This window comes from Cebidichthys violaceus, unplaced genomic scaffold (genome assembly GCF_023349555.1).
Source record: "Cebidichthys violaceus isolate CVI_PGR_0920_01 unplaced genomic scaffold, fCebVio1.0.p SCAF_28, whole genome shotgun sequence".
NCBI classification, from domain to species: domain Eukaryota; kingdom Metazoa; phylum Chordata; class Actinopteri; order Perciformes; family Stichaeidae; genus Cebidichthys; species Cebidichthys violaceus.
Window position 1 is genome coordinate 262,076 of NW_027176461.1, and position 20,756 is coordinate 282,831.

The 20,756-nt window shown below is 44.3% G+C and overlaps 1 protein-coding gene across 2 annotated transcripts; it reads right to left on the reverse strand.

Annotated features, from left to right (window-relative positions):
- Positions 1-1,246: 1,246 nt before the first annotated feature.
- Positions 1,247-16,081, reverse strand: ttbk2a (tau tubulin kinase 2a). 2 transcript variants are annotated; one of them, XM_068721721.1, is made up of 15 exons: positions 15,991-16,081; positions 14,429-14,576; positions 12,980-13,053; positions 11,637-11,777; positions 11,196-11,300; positions 10,877-10,942; positions 10,617-10,709; positions 10,357-10,482; positions 9,987-10,144; positions 9,622-9,829; positions 9,285-9,508; positions 8,630-9,182; positions 7,492-7,833; positions 5,692-6,692; positions 1,247-5,336 (listed from the first exon to the last, which is right to left on the reverse strand). In XM_068721721.1, the coding sequence occupies exons 1-15, from the start codon at positions 16,057-16,059 to the stop codon at positions 4,889-4,891; spliced, it is 3,756 nt and encodes a 1,251-aa protein (XP_068577822.1). In that variant the 5' UTR covers positions 16,060-16,081; the 3' UTR covers positions 1,247-4,888. The 2 variants fall into 2 exon arrangements, with proteins under 2 accessions (XP_068577822.1, XP_068577823.1); XM_068721722.1 differs by lacking the exon at positions 7,492-7,833.
- Between the last annotated feature and the right edge of the window lie 4,675 nt (positions 16,082-20,756).

Genomic DNA, 20,756 nt, shown 5'->3' on the forward strand with positions numbered 1-20,756 from the left:
ATGGAGAAGCAGCGTTCAGTTTTTCTGCTCCACATATCTGGAACAAAGTCCCAGAAAGCTGCAGGTCTGCTGAGACCCTCAGCTCCTTTAAATCAAGACTGAAGACTTTTCTGTTTGCTGCTGCCTTTGATTGAACCACATTCAAGGATTTTAATCAATTTCTGCATTTTACTACTGTATTTTATTTCTTAAACTGCACTGCAACTATTATTCTGTTTTTAGCTTTTTAGTATTTTAATGACTGTTTTTAATGTTTCAATGAATATTCTTAATTGTTTTTAAATCTCCTTTTCTTTTGCATTATGTTTTGATGCTTTTAATGGTTTTATGTGAAGCACTTTGAATTGCCTTGTTGTTGAAATGTGCTATACAAATAATCTTGCCTTGCCTTACAGCTGAAACCTGCAACTATGCTTATTAGTATATTTTTTTAAACTTCAGGTCTCTGTCTGGATTTAAACAGATATGTTAACTCTTTTGCCTTAAAAAGTAGTGATATAACTTATACTGTCAAGAAAAAAGTTAATTATTTAGGCAGCCTTGTAACCAAAGTACAAGACAGGTGTCTTAATAATTTTAGATGATTAAAAAAGTAGAAAATAAATGTAATGTTTATTTACAACAAGGTCTGTCCCTGGAGAGCGTCCTCTTATCGACAGCTGAAGGCATCGAGATTTGTTTAAGGTGAAGTTTGTTTAGTGGAGTAACTTTGCAAAGAATATTCCTTGGATAAAGGTTTGGTCATTGCCCACATATTACGTATTGGGATACGTAATAGGATTAGAGAGGTTTCCTTTAAGATTATACGGAAGTTTTACCCTGCAAAGCATTTTCTCAAATAATTATTTAGGTATAAATTATATATTATATTTTTCCCTGTTAAAGGTTTTGTTTTGGGGGAGTTTTTACTGTCTCTTGAGGCAATTTTTTGTAATTGGGCTATATAAATAAAAATCAATGACATGAATCAAATGGTTTAAATCTTCCCCAAATTTTAGACTTTTCTTGTTGCTTTTCTGCCATGTTTGGTGGTATTTTGGTTGTATCTTTTGTATTCATTTTGAATGTTAATCTGATATTTGACTCTTCTACCTTTTGTTCAATCTGTGATGTCTACAGATGATAAACAAAACAGTCCAGTGAATTAATAAAAACCTAGACGATTAACCATTATAACCTTTATGTCCTGTTCCAGTGGCCAACATTTCAGGATTAAAAACAGAAACCTTTCACAAGATTCTGTCTGCATGCGGAATGAGTATTTTATTTATAACCAGTTTATAAAAATAAAATACAAAATAATTTTAAAACAAAAAAGAAAAAATAAACACTGTACAAGGCATTGATATGATACAAATGATAGAATAAACATAAATAATTACAGTTATATACAATGCAAAACTCCCACATGTTACATTCTTTCCTTGAGACTGTACAGTTACATTTCAAAACCATGACAAACATTACAACACAAAATATCAACCATTAAAAAATTCTGACAATTGAAGTCAAAATGATGGATGGGCAAATTAGCAACTGTCACAATAGATAATCTTTGTCAAGTATTTATAAGTTCCTAACAAGTAATCCGATGTTATGCCATGAGAACCAAAGCTTTCATTAGTTTCCTTTCTTTCAAAATAAAATAAAAACAGCTGGGTTTGTTCCGTTGGCCTTTGGGTATCTGTAACCACAAATACCCTGGAAGCTACTATAAATATGACACTTTTCTATGAGCAGGCCACTTTCAAAAGTGACAAAGAAAATCTCATCTGGAGGGTAACAATAGTACTACAACTTCACACCACTTATGTGCAATAATGATTAAAAAACCTGGAAATCTGATTATCTTTTAGAACCAGCAGCACTGTTTAGCGTCTGTTCCTCCCTTCCACTGAAGCCTGTTAGCGTATAAGTTATGGTTTTACAATAATTATTGTATTTAAATAATTACTTCATATTTTACAGGTATATATTAAAAGTCTGCGCAACAGCGCTCTGAACTTTGAAAGCTTGCAATATCTTGAAATAGTGAGTTAAAAGAGGGAGGATTCAAAGACTGATTGCTGGCGACATGTAGAAATTGCCCGCCCCTTGTTGTGAGGGCTACAGTTATCCCACTGACGAACACACCTTGAACGATGCACTCCGGCCTCCGCTCACTCTCACAGAAAAGAACGGGGAGCTCTCTCCGGTAGAAGCACAGCTGTGTAAGCACAAGAGTCCGACAGCACTGGTTTCACTGGTGATATATTGACCACGCCGATACAGGCACGGTAGCACATGCCCATTCTCACACACACACACACACACACACACACACACACACGAGAGAGATAAGTGACAGGAAGGCTTGGCCGAATAGTGGAATGATGTCCGACACAGACAAGGCTCAGTCATCCCTCGCTACGCACAGAGGGGCAGAGAGGAGACATTAAGGCGACTGACTGACTGAACGCTGTCTGCCTTCAGGATGAGTCATCATAGCTGCAAGATCTGCATGAAACAGCACACTTTATATATATGTACAAAGCAACGTGCCCATTCAAATCACTATACGCTCCCATGTTTATCACATCTCAATTCAAACCACATCTGCAAAATCTATCAAAATATTTGTCAATGTGCAGCCATGTCTTTGTTATAACTGCTATTGTCAACTGGTGCGTTTCTCCTACAATACAAGTGCTTTCAAACACAGTGAAGACTTTTCTCCTTTATTATAATTTTTTCTGGTTTCATTCTTTTGTGCATCATGTCAGTTAGTGGCACTGGTAAAAAATACAGTCTATCATATTCCAGCAACACAATAAATCCCAGGTCAAGTGCAGGAAGCGCAGAAAACTACTCAGGTGGGAAGAGGAACAGTGAAAGAATACTGAGACGGGAAAGAGAAAATATGTAGATTTAAAAAAAAAGAAAAAAAAGAAAAGGTAATGAAGTCACTGCTGGGTTAAAATTTTCACGAGATAAGACGACGTGTGAGCGGGAAGTGGTATGCAGCTTTTTTTTACTCACTAGTTGATTCTGTGTTTTCTCTGTTGTGCATGCAAATAGTAGCATTGGAAGGAAGCTGGAGGTATTATACAGTATCTTACAAGCAGAGGAGGTTGTGGAGGAGAGTTTCAATGAGGAATCCTAACTAAATCAAACACAAACAATACTCTGATCCCTTCCCCGTGTGCACAAACATATGTCATTATATGAAAAGACATTCTGCGGCGCAGGAGGAACAAAAAAAAGCTAAAACATTCTTGCACATGGAAGCATGGAACATCATTTTTGATGAATATATATGTACATATGGCCTCCATTTTCAATAGTATTTGACAAAATGTTTGAGGTCTGAAATTCACAATTGTTTTTCAAAGTTTTATCTCCAACACCGACCTGGTGTGGACACACAGGACAGCAGAGACAGGTTGTACTTGAAATATTTCCTTTTTGTCTTTACAAATAAAAGCTACTCCAGTAAACTGTGGCTCAAATTGATTTACAAACATTTGTGTTGCTACCTTTTCTACATCGAGAGAATACTGGTGAAAAGGGTCGTCTTTGAACCGCTGGCACAAGTTTTTGGCTCCTTTTTTTTTTTTTGTCTCATTACAAACAAAGTGAATCCTCAAGCTGCCCATAGTGCCAAGGCACACGCTGAGACAAACATCTGTGTCTGAACATTACTCATCAGTAATGCACCTTGTGTTGCTTAAGCCTACTTCTGCTACTACTGACCAACTACCATTCTAACCTGTAAAGCCTTCAGCCGTCGGGGCGTTTTGATTCCCTCTCAGCAACACAGTAGGCACAAAAAGGTGTGTGTGTCCTCACGCACTTGACAAGATTGATTGTATAAAAGGGTCACTTTGGAGTCATCCCTTCAATTTTTAAACATTTAAAAAACTAATGTGAGTGACACAAAACCACACATCCACTGTCACACCGAGGAGGGTAGGAGTCGAAAGCGTCGCTAAGCATCAAAATAAATATCTCAATAAATACAACTGTACACAAAGTCTGGCTTTATGCATTCACATGTAGCATAAAGTAAATATCATACCCTGCCTGCAATCTCCGAATGCAGAGGAGACAACTGAGTCAACCCCAGGCCAACATCTAATTTAGTTGTGAACAGCTACACTGATATTCCATCAGTATCATCCAAGTGCATCAATACTGGGGATAAATAAGTTACATTATGCTGTGGTGCAGGATGCATGAAGATGAATAAACAGGAAACTGATTTATTTATGTGCCCACTGGCCCAACTAACTATTGATTTACATATCATAGTACTGGCTGCATTGGGTTAAAGTTTGCAGCTGTACTATTTCGCTCTCCAACATGATAATATAAATAAAATGAGGACCCTGACATGTCTATATCGATCGTCTAATAAGTTACCTTAAAAGGGGCACTCCGCTTACACATGAGGTTCAGCTGACTCGTCATGAAGAGTACTATTCAGCCTGTGAACGTTAGTCTGTGTTCGAGACTTTTTAACAGAAAGCCTTCATTGCAAACTGGAGGGATTATGCTATTGAGTTGCATTATGGGAAATGTAGGAACCAACATTTTTGGAGCTTAACGGACTAAAAGTGGGGATATCTTATATTTTGATTGTTCTTTTTCAAATCCATTTCTCGGCCCAACAACTTTATGGAAGTGCATTACCAAATTGCCGGAGTGCTCCTTTAAAGCTGGGCACATAAATGAATGAGTCTGTGTGCAAATAGAAGGACTGACAGGAACAGTGGGAACAGAGGGACAAGTGTAAGGTTCGGACGGACAGCGAAAAAAGGGGAACTTATACAGGTAGGACACTGTGGTCTACCCTTTCATAATAAGAGTCTTCCCAGCCTCTGCTCTGGCAGCGCAAGATGGAGGGCGACTATCTGCTCAGCTTGCTGGAGCACTTGCCCTCTCGGCTACAGCCTTTTCCCCGGGACAGGTGGAAGGGGCCGGTGCGAGCCTGGCGGCTGCAGCACGTCTCCTGGTGGTGAGTGTAGAAGCGGCGGGGAGGCGGCGAGCCCGAGAAGCTGGGAGGCGAGCGGCTGCGGCCTAGGCAACCCCCTCCCCCGCCTCCACGGTGCTCGTGGCGGGAGGGCGAGGAGCTGACGGAGCGCTGCAGGGAGGAGGAGCTGCGCGGGGAGGCGCTAGAGCTGCGGTGGTGGTGCGGAGAGCTCGTCAGGCTGCAGACGCCCGTCCTGGAGCCCCCGTGCTGGGCTGAGGAGCGATGGTGAAGTGGCGAGCCACGGGAACCGTGCATCAGCTGAGCAAGGCATGTCAGGAGGTCTGAGTCACTGTTGCTGCCCGCCCGGATGCGTAAACGCCTAAGCCTAAGTGGGCACAAAATGCAGGAATATCAGCCAAGTCATATGTTTCAAAGCAAACCAGGATAACGGGTGGTAAATCAAATTGAGGGTTAGAAGCTCAGCCAGCCAGTAGGTGGTTAGCTTTGCTTAGCATTAAGACTAACAGACTCTTGTTTCATATTTAGCGTACAGACATTAGAGCAGTAGCTTTCTACTCTCACTACTGCAAGAAAACAAATAAGTGAAAAATGTCTCACAATTTCTTTAATCAAAAGAATCAATCAGCAAAGTGAATTTAAGTGTAACTGGTTGTCTTATGTTTTCATAAATGTTTGAGAACAATAATGGTTTGGTGAATTATCAAAATGTTGGTTCTCACCTGCCCTCCGCTGTGGGGCGGCACGGTGGCTTTCCAGGCGGCGGGCGCGGCAGGAATTGGGCGGCCAGCTGCTCAGCGGAGGAAGCCGAGTGAACAGGACGAGGGATCCGGCTCTTGCGGGACAGAGGGCTGGAGGAGGAGGAGAGGGAAGGAGCATCGTCTCCCTGGCGGTCAGAACGGGAACCCATGAGAGAGTCCTCGTCCTGAGAGCGGTCAGAGGCGGAGGACAGCGGGTCCCTAACAAGGGAGGCCACCATGGGGCCACGCCTATCGGAGAGCGACGGCGAGGCAGTGGGAGAGGGGACCGGGCCCTGGTGGTTAGCTTTCTTCTGCAGGAGTTTCTCCTTAGCAGACCCTGCAGGAGGGAGCTCCAGCAGGCTGGAGGGCTCCAGGACCGGGATGCGACTTTGCCTCCGGCTGGGGTCCTTACGGAGGGTAACCGGGGAGGAGGAGACTGGTCCGTTGGTCTGATCCGGGGCATGGTTCGCTTCTCTACTAACCTCCCCCCTCAGCTGAGGCTCCGTGGCACAGAGAGTTGAGCCAGAATCCTTCTCAGGGTCTTTCAGCTTGGGGAATGCTCCGTTACTTAAATCCCTTTGGCTGTTAACAGGAGAGGAGAGGTGGCCATTGGCAAACACAGGGCTGCGAGGAGAGTGAGGAGAGCGAGGAGAGCATGGAGAGCGTGGAGAGCGTGGAGAGGAAGGCGAGCGCAGAGGAGGCGAGTGAGGAGAGCGGGGGGAGCGTGGGGAAGATACGCGGTTCGGAGCGGGGCTTTGAGCTTTGGTGTGGATGTTTCCATTGACCAGCATCTCAGCCAGGGGGTCTGTGGGTGTCCCTGGATGGCTGAGCACATGGTCCCGGGGGGAGCTGATGTCCGCTGTATGCTCCTGGAGCTGTTGAGCTTCAGCTTCAGCCTCACCACGCCTCTCCAGCAGGAGGCACTGTGGCGCGCTGTCTGATCCTGACTGGGAGGACAGCCCAGAGGGACGCTGAGCCGTCAACTAGAAGGGAGGGGGGAGGTGGAGACACGGGAGGGAAGAGAAGGACACACAGGTGTTATTTAAAGGATCGACCGTACTAAGAGTGGGAATAATATTCTAGCTGTCAAAGGCCTGTTGCTGATAGACTACAACATGTCGAGTTGTGCTGTAGTTCTGTAGCAAGAGCCTGATGCAGATGTGTGAAAAGAGAAGTGTTGTATAATGTGGGGTAATAAATGGTGATTAGTTTGGCAACAGCATGCAATACCATAGCTACCATTATCAGACCGAAACACACACAAGTGCTATGGCAGTGTCAGTCAAGCTGTGAGTACTAAACCAGCAAGTAGGACAGGAAAGGTTCACGCAACTTCGCAGGGGGCTTCAGCGAAGAGAGGGTGAGGAACAAATACAGGGAGAGAGAGAGAAAGAGAAAGATAGAGAGGACAAAGACGATCTGAAACAAAAGAGACCATGCAACCTGTAGTCATGACTCGACATTCCAAACACACATGCCACAATCAGACAAACACACACCCCCTATTCAGATCACAAGGACACATGTCCAGACACAAGGACACATCTGACCCATGCTCTGGCTGGCCTGCACAATGCCCCTCATGGTTTCTGGAGAGAGCTGCCTGACAACAACACAATAAGCAAGCCAACTGAACAAAGAAGCCAAAATAAGCAACTGAAACAAAACAACAACAACAAAACAAAAAGAAAGAACAAAAAATGTTGACAGCCGGAGTATTGCTACGGACGTAGAGGAAGCTGAATGGAGGTTTTTTTCGGAGATTGTGATTGGGCTCATCACCTGCTGAAGCTGGGCGCGAGTGATGCGTATGACAGAGGGAAACTTGGCGTTGGCGGCACCCGCCGGGATGGCCGGCAGTTTCCTGCGACCGGGTGAGCGGGTGCCGGGGGCGGGGTGTGGCGGTAGCGGTAGGGAGGCGTGGCAGGAGGAGGACGAGGAGGGGCGCTCCTGCTGCTGCTGCGGGTCGACGGACTGGCTGCGCCTCATGCCCGGCGGATGGCGCAGGTGCAACGGGTCCGACAAGGTGGTCAGGAGTGTGTGAGGGCTGGGAGAGCGCAGAGGGATGGGGCTGGATGTCCGCATCGCGACCTCCTCAGGCAGGGATGGAGGAGAGGTGGGGAACTAAGAGAGAGGGGGGTAGGAGAGAAGTGGGAGGTGAGGGAGTGAGAAGATGGAGTAGGTATGGTGGAAAGGCTTTGATGCAGGACAAGCAGGCGGGGAGCACGATGTTGAGTTGTTTTGAACGGGTGAAGCGACTGGGGGGGTTATAAATATAAGGGGATGATCTAAGGCCAGAGAGGGAACACAGAGCCGAGGTAGGTAGATTTTGGGAAGGCCGTATACATTATCAACTTGGAGGCAGTTGTTCTGGTTGTAGGAGAGAATGAGGGGAAGGTTATTCCTCCTGTAGTGTAAACAATCAAAAACTGCATAAAGGCGGTTTATGCTGAACTTGTAGATTGAGCAGGATTTCGGTAGGCTGGCTGAAGGTTTAAAAAAATAAATAATAAAGGAGCAAAAAAGTAATTTAAACTGAGGAAACCAAACCATATTTTGTAATCAAATTATTGGATTTGCGAAGTAAATTAAATACATTGCAAATAAGATCAAATTCTGCATGATATTTAAGGCAAATCAATGTGCATTTCAAAGCCACAAGCTCTCTTTCCCCCCATGCTGTGATCTGATAAGCTCTGCAGTTGTGACACAAATATACTTTTACTAACAATAAACACAAGCGAATAAGCCAGAAAACATCAAGCAGTAACATTTAGCTTTAAACAAGATGCAGCTGGTGGAACTGTGACTGTATAAGCATTGAGGTCCTAAAGCTAGAACTCTGACTCTGTAAAATGCTGACTACAGTCAGTATCATGTATGCCATGTTGTGAGATGGCCCTCAGGTGAAAGGACTTACCTGAGTGAGAACTCCCTCAGCCAAAGCTTCAGCTGGGCTGGTTGGAGTGACGGTGGGCAGAGCCCCTGCAGGGCCCACGCTAAGCTCCAACTTGTCCCCTTTTGCACTTCCCTTGGAGGAAGCCATGCTCTCTTGTTTAGCTTTGCCAGAGTGAGGGCCCGGGTATCCCCTTTCCCATCCAGGAGACTGATCCCCTGGCTGGAGCACCTCTGGCTCCTCGTCCTCCTCCGAGGGGCTGGTGGCAACCTTGGCTCCTGGAGAGCCACTGGGCCGCTCCACCATTACCCACTCCCTCGAGTCAATGTCCTGCCTCCCAGAGCTCAGATTGAGGGCCACAAAGCCCCCGCTGCTGGCTGCCCCCTCTCCCTGCTCCAGAGATCCACAGGATGCTGGCTTAGGAGAACCACCACCAGACAAGAACTCCTCATCATAGTGCCAGACCCTATCGGGACGCTCCCCGGCAGGTTCAGCTTGACCCTGAGTTACTGGGATGACTGCAGCACCGTCGGCCTCCTTCTCCTGGTGCTGGGCACCAAGCTGCTGCTTTCCTGAGCTGGACAGACACAAGACAGATGCAAACAATCTATGCTGCTCTAACCTCAGGAACATTTAGAGAAACTGATGTTAACACAGATCGGTTACTTGATAGACATACCAGGCCTCCAGGAAGCGCTCTGGACTGGGCTTGGCCTCTAGGGTAAGCCTCCTCTCCAGGTCAAAACTGTGAATGTTGCGGAGCTTCCTCAGCAGGGGGCCATCACGGTCTGAAGCAACCACCTCAGACTGCAGTTTGACTGGGGAACCCAGGCTGGGCCCAGCATAGGGGCTCTGGTGTCCATGGTTGCCCTGGTTGTTGCTGTGTTCCTCCTCCGTTGCTGCCTTTTGAAAGCAATTAGTTCTGTTAGTGAGTTACTAAAAAAAACAACTGGTGTATTTCAACGAAGGTATGGCTTCTCTGAGAGCACTTGAGGTGATGAAACTATGTATACTACCTTCCAGACTGCCGTTCGGATGCGGTTACGGTTGCGGTCCAGCTCCTCCCAGACATCCGCCTCCTGGTTACGGTGCGGGTGGAGGGGAGAACCCGGCAGGCGCTCCGGAGCGGGGTTGTTCTCCACGTCGCTGAGCTGCTCGTCCTGCAGAACCTCGTCTGTGTTTTCCCTCAGCAGGTCGCCAGGTATCAGGGAGGCATTCGCCATACTGGGGCAACAAAAAGAACATTGTTTTATGTTTGAGGCTATGAAAGACTTTTAGAGGGAAGTGTGGAACTTCAACCACAGCTGGAGTCTATACATTCCCTACTTACATATATAAGCTAGAGAATATTTGTGGTGTTTTTTATTTCAATCAAACGTACCCCAAGTGTGCCGGAGTGAGGCGGGTGTGATGTTGCGGCGTTGTGGCAACGGCAATGATTGTCAGAGTGCCATCGGTGCCGGTCCGCTCCCAGTCATAAGGGTCATTCTCCACAACGTTGTAGGTTTTCATGCTGTTGTCGAACACTGACATCAGCAGCTGTAACAACACACACGAAAATAATTATACATTTTTTGACGAGGTTTGTATTCTGTGATTCCAAAGAAATAGGTCTTGAACACAAATCAACTTTGTAGACCTTTCTAGATCATGTACTGCACAGTTTACTAAAACATCAAACTATATTAACAACAACATGGTGCACTTGTTATAGTCAGAAAAAAAGAATCAAAATTAGACCCGTGTGTCACCTGGTAGTCAGGCTTAGTGAAGTAGTCGAGGCTGGAGATGTGCTCCAAGAACACGCCAAACTCTGCCGGCAGGTGTTTGAGCATCAGACGATGGTCGTAAGTATCCTTCAGCTTCCCCACATGTTCCTGGAAGCAAACACACACACACACACACACACACACACACACACACACACACCTGTCACATCTCATCACCTACAGCTGCATGGACAGGGCTGTTTATTTTCCCGTGAAGGACAGCAATCATTGGTTGTCCTTACTTTATCCTTGATCTTCCTCCACGGCAGCTGACCGACCAGAAACTCCACCAGCATGTAGAAGAGAGACCACAGGTCATCGTGACGGCCCATCTCCTGCAGGATTACATCAGGGTTGAGTTAACATTAATCAATTATATTAAAATGGACAAATCTTGACAAAAAAAAAAAGAGAAGGTTGTGTAAAGCACTTCAATAGAACACGTGTGGGACAGCATCACTGACTACACAAGCGCTGTAGAGCAGGGTGGGTGGAGACTGACCTTATTCTTATGTGCATTGACGGATGCATAGCGGACCGTTCCTCTGAACCCTGCCACGGGCCGGGGCTGACAAACAAAGACAGAAACAGGCATTAAAATGCTAATATAGTTGTATTTGAATGATAGATTTTCAGCCAAAGATAACATAGTAAAAGTATTTTCTATTTAAATTTAAAACGTTTACAATGGTCCCTACAGTCAAGGTCAAGTGCATTATATGAAATTATCATATTGAATTATCGCCCAGCCCCAATTCATCAGCATTGATAAGTGCAGCGTTAAGCTCAGTACACACTCAGTAACAGAGGAGGACACTTACAGGTCGGACCTCCTGGCAGGAGTTGGTGAACTGACGAGCCAAACCAAAGTCCAGCATGTAGCAGGTTCGACAGGTGCTCGGGAAGCGGCCCATTGCGAAATTGGACTGAGGCAGTAAAACAGGAGGCAACGGTTAAAGGAATAATAAAAATAAAAGTGTTCCTCCGCTAGAATATAATTTAACACAGCAGCTCGGAAGACAGAGGATATTTACATTCAGCTGCATAATGGGCCAGCTTACTGTAAGTGCAACAAAATACTGAATCAGCAGACAATGCTAGCAGCCAGTAATAAAAAAAGTGCAGGAGTCACAAACACTACCCAGACAGCAGAAATAAAACATATTCTCATCTGTCAGGGAATATATACAGTTGAAGCTTGGTAATGAAATAAGAACCAAGCAGTACATCTCCTCTGCTGCCTCCAGCTAACCGTGACTCACCGGTTTGATGTCACGATGCAGGAAGCCCACGGAGTGGATGCTCTCTATGGCCTCCAGGATCTGGCGCCCCAGACGCAGGGTGGTGCTGATGCTGAAGGTTCCCCGGGTCATACTCCTCCTCAGGTCAGCCAGGTTACGACCCTGAGAGAGCACATGTACGAGATCAGTTAGTCTGATGAATTCCCCCCATTCAGGAAACACAGCAGGACCTCTGTATGTCATAAAAGGGGAAAAAAAATATTTATCTGGTTCTGGTTTGGACGCAACACCCAGTAACAGGAATAAGAGTAGAAATAGAATCACTATTAAAAGTTTTACTGGTTGAAATGTTGCCAAATGTGTTGAGTGGACAGAAAACAAGCCAACAGTGAGAAAACATAAATTCAGCTGGACCGATCATCTATAATTAAACACATGGTGCGGTCGGGAGACGGTGCAGTAAACCAAAACGTACCATTCCTGTGGGTGTGTTGGTATAAATCAAAACAAGAACACATCAAAGCCCAGATTAAGTGTTTGTGAATTTGAGATCATGACTTTAGTATTACAGCCTTGTGTGCTGGATGAAGTGGTTGAAAATGATTTGATGCCTCGGTAGATCACAGCAGATGATATAGTATGTGAACCGTCTTCAGTAGCGCTGCCTGAATCTCTATATGGAGAGTATTGCTGTTATAAATATACAGATTTTTTGCCATGTAAGCAGGATGGGATGTCACTTTTGTCCACACTAAATTGTGTGAAAATTGTGAGAAATGTCACAATTATTAAATTGCTTGTCTTGTACGACCAACTGTCTAACCCCCTCCAAAGAATATTCCATTTACAATTATATATAAAACAGAGAAAAGCTGTAAATCCTAGTTTTATAAACTAAAACAAGCAAATTAGGGTTGCAACTAATAATTATTTCCAATATCCATTAATCTGCTGTCTATTTTCTAGATTAATCGATTAATCGTTTGGTCTATAAATTGTCAGAAAATAGTGTCTAAGTTTCTCAAAGTCTATGGTGATGTCTTTAAATGTCTTGTTTTGGCAGTCCAAAACCAAAATATATTCAGTTTAATAATACATTTATTTTAAAAAACAGCAGGAAATTTCCATTTTCTGCCATTTTTCCATTAGAAATTAATCAATTATCAAAATAGTTTAGCCAATTTTATTTCTTTTGATTGATTAATCAATTAGTGGACTTATCGTTGCAGCTCTAAAGTAAATGTTTGGCACTTTTGCTTTATAAATTATGTGAACAAATGATCAATTATCACATTTGTTAACAATGATTCATTTGTTTGATAAACCCGGGAGATCAGTTCAAAGTCTTTTGCATTTAGACCAACCTGAAGCTCCATCACCACGTAGTTAAAGCGGTCGTTGCGGCCACATCCCACAAAGCGACACACGTGGTCTTTACCTGAGAAATAGAAGAGGAGAGGAGAGTTTCAGGATGCTTTTCAGAAGGAGAAGATGAGGTCACCTAACGCCAGCTGCATCATTCGATCGTAAGATGCGGCGGCATGCTGTGTGAATCATGATGACGTGCGTGTTCATATTTCCCTCTACAGCTCACTGCCCTCCCATCACCAGCGTACGGCTACCCTGCTGATTTATAGGCTATAGCGCCCAACACCAGGTCTAAGCATGTGCATGAATTTGCCTTGTGTGTCTGTGCCTTTAAGGGTATGTGTGTGTGTGTGTGTGTGTGTGTGTGTGTGTGTGTGTGTGTGTGTGTGTGTGTGTGTGTGTGTGTGTGTGAGCTTATGTGTGTGTGCTCTGAAAGGACATTGCTGCACTGGCAGCTGGACTGCAGCCACACCCCAAACCCTTCAGCACGCAGTGAATGCAAACCGTTTCTCACAAAACCTCCAAATTACAAACACTACTTTTTAGAATCGCCTACTTTCGCCAAATTCCTACTCAATATTCTGAAATAATCCAATTAAATGAAACAAAATTAAAAACAAAGAAGCTATTATTAGCTCGATATGACCCACTAGACTTCTTATAAGGCCCTTGGTTGATTTTTTCTTGGGGAGGGCTGGAGTTCAGCCCCTCTCCAGTTACATGCTGGTTCCCTCAGGAGGCAACAAACCCATGATGCCCGAGGCCGCAGCCATTAGACAGCAAACATGATCCCTGCCAATTGATTTTCTTCTCAGGTTGAGAGAGAGAAAAATAAAGGAGTAGTGGTCAAAAGCCAGGAAGGGAGAGGGGAGGGAAAAAGACACGGTTGAAAAATAGAGATAGGAGTAAAACTATACAACCCCCCCTGAAGGAGCGTGTTGATCACGTGTCTCTGCTGTGAGACGCTGGGAGTGTCCTGACACACGAACATGTACTTCCTGTCGCACTAGCACTTTGTCACTGCTGTTACTGCCATCTGAAACTTTTACATTAAAAGACAATGTGGAACGAATGATGGTGTGTTTTGCACTGCAGCGACTGAGGCAAACTGAGCTGGACCCTGGGCCGAATTGTGCTTTCAGATGAGTCGAATAATCAATATTATAGAGGGATTATTATACTCTTCTATCAATGCACAAAGGCTATCTTTATCTGTATGTTCTACAAGCATAACATTGGTCTGCTTCTTTCCCATTTTTGTTTTACTTGTTTGTTTGATCAATCCAGGATAAACTATTGACATAAAACGTCTCCAAAGCATTTGTTTTTCTGCCAAGAATGATTCGGTAGGTGTCCTGTTATCAATAGGTCAACGTGGATGAGGAGGTGGAGGATCAATCAATTCCACAAATGTAACCAAATCCACCGAATCCATTTGGACTCACCCTGGAGCTTCTTGAGCACGGCGACCTCCATCTTGAGCACCTGTTTGGGCTGCTGGGCCGACTCCACCTTGAGCGCCACGCTGACCCGCGTCAGCAGGTCCACCGCCTCGTAGATCTCCCCGAACCCGCCGCCCCCGATCTTCTTCACCTAGAAGAAGAAACACTGCATTAGAACAAACCTCATTTACGACCTGTGTGTAATGTGCATGGACAGTGAGAAGTACATTAAAAATTAACACGTTTAGCGGCACACAATTTAAACCATGTGATACTATTGATTTAGGCATCTTAGTGATTATGTATGCATGCACTGTAAAACTACCTTTTTTAAAACTTTTAAACTTTTAGAACTTTATTTCAAGTTTTATTTGTATTGTTTATAGTTATAATAAACAGAAAATACGTTTGGTAGTCGAACGGTGTAAAACACCCTTAAAATATTTATGTCCAAATTCATTAGAAAGATCAAACAGACAGTCAAAAACAGCCGAGAAAATCAGACAATTTAGTGAGGCGCCGGTCAAATGCAAGGAAAACTACCATGCTGTCTTTGTTTGGACTATATTCAACAGTGATATCACTAATTATGAAACTTACTTTTTTGGGTAAATAGTAAAACGGCAACAAATAATTATTTTATTTCAGATTCATTTGACAACTATTTTCTTTGTTATTATGAATATTTTGATCTGTTAAATCCCAAAAAAACTGAAAATTGCTCATCATTAACAGTCCAAAACCCCAAAACATTCAGTTTACCATCACAAAGGACAAAGAAGAAATGAAAATGCTTACATTTGAGAAGCAAAAACCAAGAACTGTGTGAAATTTTTGCTTGAAAGATTACTTCAAAGAATAAATATCAAATATATAAATGATCAGAATACTGATTAATTTTCTGTCTAATCAATAAATTTACTTATTATTACTTGATGCTGATAGCATTTGCACTGACGAAAGCCTAAAGCACGCCAAAACCACTGCACACTGCGATTCATTTCACAGCTCTCTCTTCCTCATTTCACTCCTTCAAATTGTCCCCAAACGGTTCCACCTTTTCACTGCCGCCTCTCAGTACTAGCAGAGCTTTAATTTCTCCCACGTGTCCTTCACTGTCCTCCATGCACACACACACACACACACAGTCCTCCTGTGTCGCACTAGCAGCTGAAGTCGTGGGATTAGCTGCAGCATTCTTATGTAACTCTGCTCCTCGGAAGACAGGAAGTGTTGCCAGTAAGGAATAACAGCCTCACATGGCACCCGGGATGGCACAGCAGGGAGAGACACTGGGCCCTCCCGCAGCCTAAAGCACACTGCACCGCCACAAATAGCTACAGAGGCTATTTTTGGATCCCCTGTTCTGCAGCAGCCCGACCTGGACGGAGAGACACAACCCCAAATTGTCCAAGGCCACAGGTTAGATAGAGGGAACGCTGGACTCGTAGGCAGGGGAAAGCATTGTTGGAGGAACAAAGAGTTGTTGTTTGTGAGCCAGGGACAGTCAGCGATGGGGCTGGACAAACACACCGCCCATTGTCGCTGAATAGAGCGTCACTTACCACTTTCCATCGTTCCTTGACCAGGGAGAGCACGCTTAGGATGTCAGCTTGCTCCGCTCCCCCGCTCATCCCGTCTATGGACCCGGGACGCTGTCCTCACTGCTTCCCCCCCCCACCCCCCTCGAACCAGCAGTCTCAGACTGGGCCGGGCATTTGGGCCTTGATGGAGAACCCTACGGAAGCACAAGACACACAAAACTGTCAGAAATTATGGGACAAATGTGAAGGAAATCAGTTTATTTAGACTCATCTGCATTAAACTTCAGCATCTTGAGATATTATTGGGGATTGAACAAGGAGTTTTCATAAAGTTGAACATGCAAAAGGCCTGTTTTTATTGGACCAACATGTGAAAGTTTGAAAGTCTCCTCAGTTGAGAAACAAAGTTAAACCCTTGGCTTAATGGCTGTAGCTTTCTGATACTCGACTAACGCTGCAGCTGCCACACCTGCTGCCAGCAGCTGTCCTTCCAGACAAACACCCCCCTGACAAATCGCAGGCAAATGTCCAGCATCTAAAATTACAAAAAGGCTTCATCTTAGTATCACTTTTCACAGAAATATGTATCTTCTGTGTCAACAACCACGGAGCTCTTATAAAGAAAGCAGTCTTGTCAGACATAATGAGACTGTTCATTATGCCTAATTTTACCATAGCTCTGGTTGTGTAATACAGCAGAAAAAGTAAGATAATGATATTATTTTTGAAATAAAAGATATTATAAAATACTGTACCACAAGTTTTGTATACATATTGTATTAACTTTCTTAATTAATTAAATTAATTTGCTTCAGATTTTTGCAGCGTTCAGTTTTACTTTTATTTAAGTCTACGGAAATGTGCATCACAAGAATTTGGTATAATAAATGTGATTAATAGGATTATTTTAGGTGAGGTTACATTGCAATACCAGATTTCTTTCAAAATTCAAAGAACTAAATGTTGCTGTCCAGGACCACCACCTTAAATAAATCTGATGCCTAAAGATGAGTTATTACCACTTTCTGAAAAGTCTCCCTAAAAGGTTTGTAAGTTGGTTAATGCTATTGTTAACGGTAATAAATTATTTACTAATGCTTTATAGATCCGTTATAAGTTAAAGACAAAAACCAGCTTGTGAAAAATCCATCTCATAATAAAGTCATGAGTTACAAACATTTCTATAAAGGGTGACTCATCAGACTTGTCAATACATTCATTGCCATGTGGTTCAAGCAGGCTGTCTGTACAGCAAAGATCAAATGGAGTGTACGCTCCTTTATTATACAACATCCATGTCATAGATGAGCGTTCCTCAGGAGAGAACACGCTGCTAACTTCCTTCAGTCTGACTTCAAACGCTCAAAGCGAACCCAGCAAACCCAACGTAGATTCATCATTCTGCACACGGCGCGCCGGCATCTATACGGTTATGCAACCAGCCTTCAAAAACACTATTTGGTAACGGGGGCATGATCCCGACATCAAGGAGGCAATCAATCCCATCATGCATCAGGGACGAGGTTGGGGAGATGGAGGAGGGCAAAGCGTGGTTGGACTAGATAACGGTGAAATGAGGAGCATTGAAATGTGACCCGGGGTTGAGAGTCAGGAGTGAGGTGAACTCTAACACACAGATGAGACCGTTGGACGAGATGTCTCATCATTATGAATCTCTTCTGAAGACATTTTATCACTCCAATAGTCTTTGAACTGTCCTAATGTCTAGATGTGTTTGAATTACTATGAACCAAGATTAAGATTTAATGTATCTATCTGTACAATCTATATTTATATTTTTATAAATAATAGAATATTCCCTTTTTTGTGCAACTTTGTTTAAAAACTGCACTATATGGTTAAATTCATGTTATCCTAGTGGAGTTTCAGATGAGCCTTTTAATAACCAGTATAACATTAAGAGAATTACACACACACACAAAAACACAAAATGTGTAATTTCCTTTAGAAACTAATGATGTGCTTAAAATACAGAGAGTGTACGGCCATGCTACTTTCGGGACACTGGTGCTTTGAGCTAAATGCTAACGTCAGCATGATGCTCAACATAACATTGCTAACATGCTAACGTTTGGCAGGTAATGTTTACCATGGACACTGTTTAGCGTGTTAGTATGTAATCATTTCAGCTAATTAGCATTAACAGAACAGTTGAGGTGTCATTCATTTTTGTAGGTTTTGGCAAATAAAACAAAAGCACAATTATGACCCGACGACACTTGATAAAAGGTCGGGGGGGGGGGGGGGGGGGGGGGGGGGGGGGCACCATAGTTTGTATAGTTCATCTTCTGGAGAACATGGAGGTGTGCACCAAATCTCAGAGCAATCCAGACAACAATGTCAAATATTTCACTCAATATCACACGGTGGTGCTGGAGGTAATATCAGGGGATCATTAGGATTCATCCTCTGGGGATCATGAATCACTGTACAAACTGTGATGGGAATTCATCAAACTGTTATCAAGACATTTGACTTTGAATTAAAGTGGTGGAACAAAGCTTTTTTTTTTCAGCAAAAACTGAACGAAACTTCTGTAAACGTCTCTTTCTGGCAACAATTTATGTCAGCAGAGGGATTCTTGATATTATATTATCAGTGATTAACGCAGACATATGGAGCACGCCATCAAAACCACAGAAGACACATGAACTGTAGAGAACCCTTTTGACCACAGAGAGCTGAGAGAGATGATTAAATAACCTCGGCTGTGAGCCTGATGATGTCCGAACATCAAGGTCACCCCACGTCCCGGCGTTTTCTTTCTTTTATGGGGACAAAAATAACAGTTCTGTCACATCTGAGCCGCCGTACGTGATGAGAACATTACTTTTAAGGATGAGCGAGTCATTTGGGAGAGTCGGCTGACATTCAACCTCCAGTGTGAATGTGACAAACACATAAGCCTCTGACATAGAAGATGTAGAAGAAAGGTCTCTGCTTCCTTGTTTTAGGTAAAAAGTCTGGAGAAGTCAAAACCATCTCATGGCTTTTTATCCCTCAAAAAAAGCGCACGTGTGTCAGAATAGCAGGAGATACGACCTGCCGATCAGGCCCGTACAGACTGCGTATAGAAAGCCACTTCTCCAACACACATGCACTCAAACACAAGCTTGAACACACATTGCTATGACACCTATGCACAAGCCAGGCTGCCTCACGCTGTGAATAATCTCACACCTCACAGAGAGGCTGTTCTTCCTCCTCCTCCTCCTCCTCCTCCGTATGAACCACCATCAATGAACACATAAAAACACCAGCTCAGGAGGAGCAGACTTTGGACCAGAAATTAAACCAATCTGTGACAACCCTCTCCCGTCTCATCGTGATGAATCACACTTCCTGACCCCCCGCATCTCCACACGCCGACGATGCTGCAGTGCCTTTTTCTTTTGCTGACTGCAGCTTGTCGTCGCCTCTGCCCTTTTTTGTGGTCTAGCTGGAAGTTTTCACAGCTTCATAAAAGCATCATGAAATGTCAATGAGTGATCCAAAACACACATAGCATTCCTGCTGCTTCCTGGATATGTTTTGTCTGTAAATATTGACCAGAAAGCAAGAAAGCACTGGCCCTAAAAGCAATGTTATGGGTGCTCGAGTGAGAATAACTGGACTGTAAAATCAAACGTCTGCTTCATTTTCTGTCTGATCCCAGTGTGGTTTGGCTCAGTAGACAGACGGGGAGACTTGTTGGGCTGCTGCTGGATGAAATAAAGTGTCTGGTCTGACAACTCTGTTTGCAGGACAAGCCCTGGAGAGGAGCCAGCAGGGGGGGAGGCCCTCCAGCATGGATGAAACTGAACCAGTCTGAAGAATCTGTGAAGGACGAGCGTGTGTGTTTATCTGGCATTAATGGCTGTTATCAAAGATGCACTCACCTCCAGAGCAACTTCAAAATCCTGTCATTTAGAAGCCATTTATGCAAAACAAATACAGGTTTTTAAAAAGGATACAAACCTCTGGTGCGATGTTTTCAATGGGATGTGAGAGGTAACAAGCTGCAGCAATATTATGACCAAAACCTCCTATCCTGCCTGCAGTGGACGCGCTGGTTCTGGCTTTGCTGTGGAGAGCTTGTTGCATAGCGAGTTGGTTACCACAGCAGATTTACTCAGGCGCGTCCACGCACATTGACCGTCCACACACACACACACACACACACACACACACACACACACACACACACACACAGGGCCACGCGACCTCATCTTTCCCTGTGTGCCGTGTGTGTGTGTGTGTGTGTGTGTAGGAGGTTAAGCTCTGACAACATGCAGGATAACCAAACTCCAGGCACGTAGCTGCAGGCGACAACGAATGATTAAGATGGGTGGGTGGGGGATATAAAAGGGGGCGAAACATGGGTCGGCCTCCAGGTTTTTTTAAAATCTTACCTCGGGTCTTTGCTGCCAAATCCTTGATCCAAAAGAAGAGCCGGGTGTGGTTACAAAAAATCCTCTAGGTTTGAGGGCGGCGAGGACGACGTCGAGCGGAATCCCATCGCGAGCGAACCGTGCATGAAGAAGAAGAAGATGGTGGTTTAAAAAATAAAAAGAGCGGAGGGGTGAAATATGTCCGTGTGTGGTCGTCCGTCCCTTTTTTCCTCCTTCTGCCTGTCACCTCAGCATCTCTATCGGTCGCTGCGGATCCGTGACGTGACGACTCTGTGATGATCATCAGCCTTTCCTTGCGCGCGCGGGCCCGATTCGATCGCCCCTCGCAACAAGCCCCGTGAGCGCGCGTACCGGGGTCTTTTTTTTTTAAAGCTC